This window comes from Staurois parvus, unplaced genomic scaffold (genome assembly GCF_062004578.1).
Source record: "Staurois parvus isolate SC_StPar_1 unplaced genomic scaffold, SC_StPar_1.0 ptg001192l, whole genome shotgun sequence".
Lineage (NCBI taxonomy): Eukaryota > Metazoa > Chordata > Amphibia > Anura > Ranidae > Staurois > Staurois parvus.
The window spans coordinates 3,070,909-3,072,616 of NW_028318988.1; the positions used below are offsets into that span (position 1 = coordinate 3,070,909).

At 34.5% G+C, this 1,708-nt stretch overlaps 1 protein-coding gene across 1 annotated transcript; it reads left to right on the plus strand.

Moving 5' to 3' along the window:
* Positions 1-468: 468 nt before the first annotated feature.
* LOC149438428 (olfactory receptor 6E1-like) lies at positions 469-1,308 on the plus strand. The gene has a single exon (XM_089659944.1). The coding sequence runs from the start codon at positions 469-471 to the stop codon at positions 1,306-1,308; it is 840 nt and encodes a 279-aa protein (XP_089516070.1).
* Positions 1,309-1,708: the final 400 nt, after the last annotated feature.

Consider the following 1,708-nt stretch of genomic DNA (forward strand, 5'->3'; position numbering starts at 1 on the left):
TCTTTAGTTCAAGTTTTATATACTGTTTGGCATTTATTTGATATAATACTGTGTCTGTGTCTCCTTTCCAGGCAATTTTAAATAGAAAAATATAATTAATGTGATTTTTTTTTTCCAGCCAGCTTAACTTGTTTTTGAAAATCTTATGAGAGAAAAATCCCTTGGGTTACTTCTAGAAATATGCCTATAAAAACCTCAGGAAGTGTACTCATCACTGCATGTATCCTGCAATCACAGACATGATAGAGATCCACTCCAACAGCATGTAGGTCTACTTTCAACAACATGGTACACAATCATTTATAGAGAAATAGACTCATAAATCTTGACTTTGTAGGAACTCACAGCAGATTTAAAATGGAAAATGTAACTAAACTCAGTCCATCTTTTGTGTTTCTAGGAATCTTAGAGATGGAGAGATTCCGATTTCCATATGCTATTATAGCTATTATCTTCTATTTGAGTACTATGGTTTTATGTTGTCTGATTGTGTATGTAATATTGGTAGAGGCTAGTCTTCATGAACCAATGTATATCTTCATATGTAACTTGCTCATTAATAGTATATTTGGAAATACAGTCATATTCCCCCAATTTATAATTAACTTGCTGATTGAATCCTCAACTATATCCTTTTATGAATGCCTAGTACAAGTATTCTGTATGCAATGTTTTTCTCCTGTGGAAGTCTTCACTTTTACTGCCATGGCCTATGACCGATACTTGGCTGTAGGCTACCCACTGAGATATGCCACCCTAATGACGAATAGAAAAGCTCTGAAATACATAGCAGTTATCTGGATTTTAGCCTTCATACTTGTTGTTGTTCCAGTGATTATGACGGCCAATCTGAAATTCTGCGGGGTCAATATTAATAATATTTTCTGTGAGAACATGTCCCTTGTCAGGCTGGCTTGTGGGAACTCAGCCGCAGTAAATAATATTTTTGGACTTGTGGAATCACTCCTTTTCATTTTTGGAACACTTTTAATTATCATCTATTGCTACATGAGGACATTGTGGATCTGTTTAAAGATCTCCAAAGCAACTTACCTGAAAGTCATGCACACTTTGTCCTCACATATAATCACTTTTTCCATTTTCTTGACGGGTGCCTTGTTTGTTTTTTTAAGATACCGCTTGAATAGTGAGACAATTTCTATCCCCATTCATGTTTTCCTTCCTACCACTGGAGTTCTCACATCAGGTATTGTGAACCCTATTGTCTATGGTATAAGGACTGAAGGTCTAAAATTAAAAATAATCCGGAATGTTCATAAACTGACATTCTGGAAAATTCTGATTTAAAATAAAGGAAGTGTCATAATTGTAATTAAAATGATATTTTAGTGATGTTTTGATTGATTTCAGTACTGTGCAGGGATTTTATTACTCAATGTCCAATGTATTCACAGCACTCATCAAGATTTAGATCAGTGGGGTAACATATAAAGTGTATCTGAAGTAAAAAAAAAAAGTAATTTTTTTTGTTTTGTTCTGATTAGAGAAGGGAGCTGTTTGAATCAATGTTGTGTGCTTTTTTGCTCTTTCCCTGTAATATTGGAGGGATTTACTATCAGACACAATGGGATTCATTTACTAAAGGCAGATAGACTTTGTGATTTGGAAATGCATTTGCTGCAGAGCTTAGTACAGTAAATGAGGGGAAGGTCTGTTGACTTCCCTCATCCAATTATGTGCAATTATT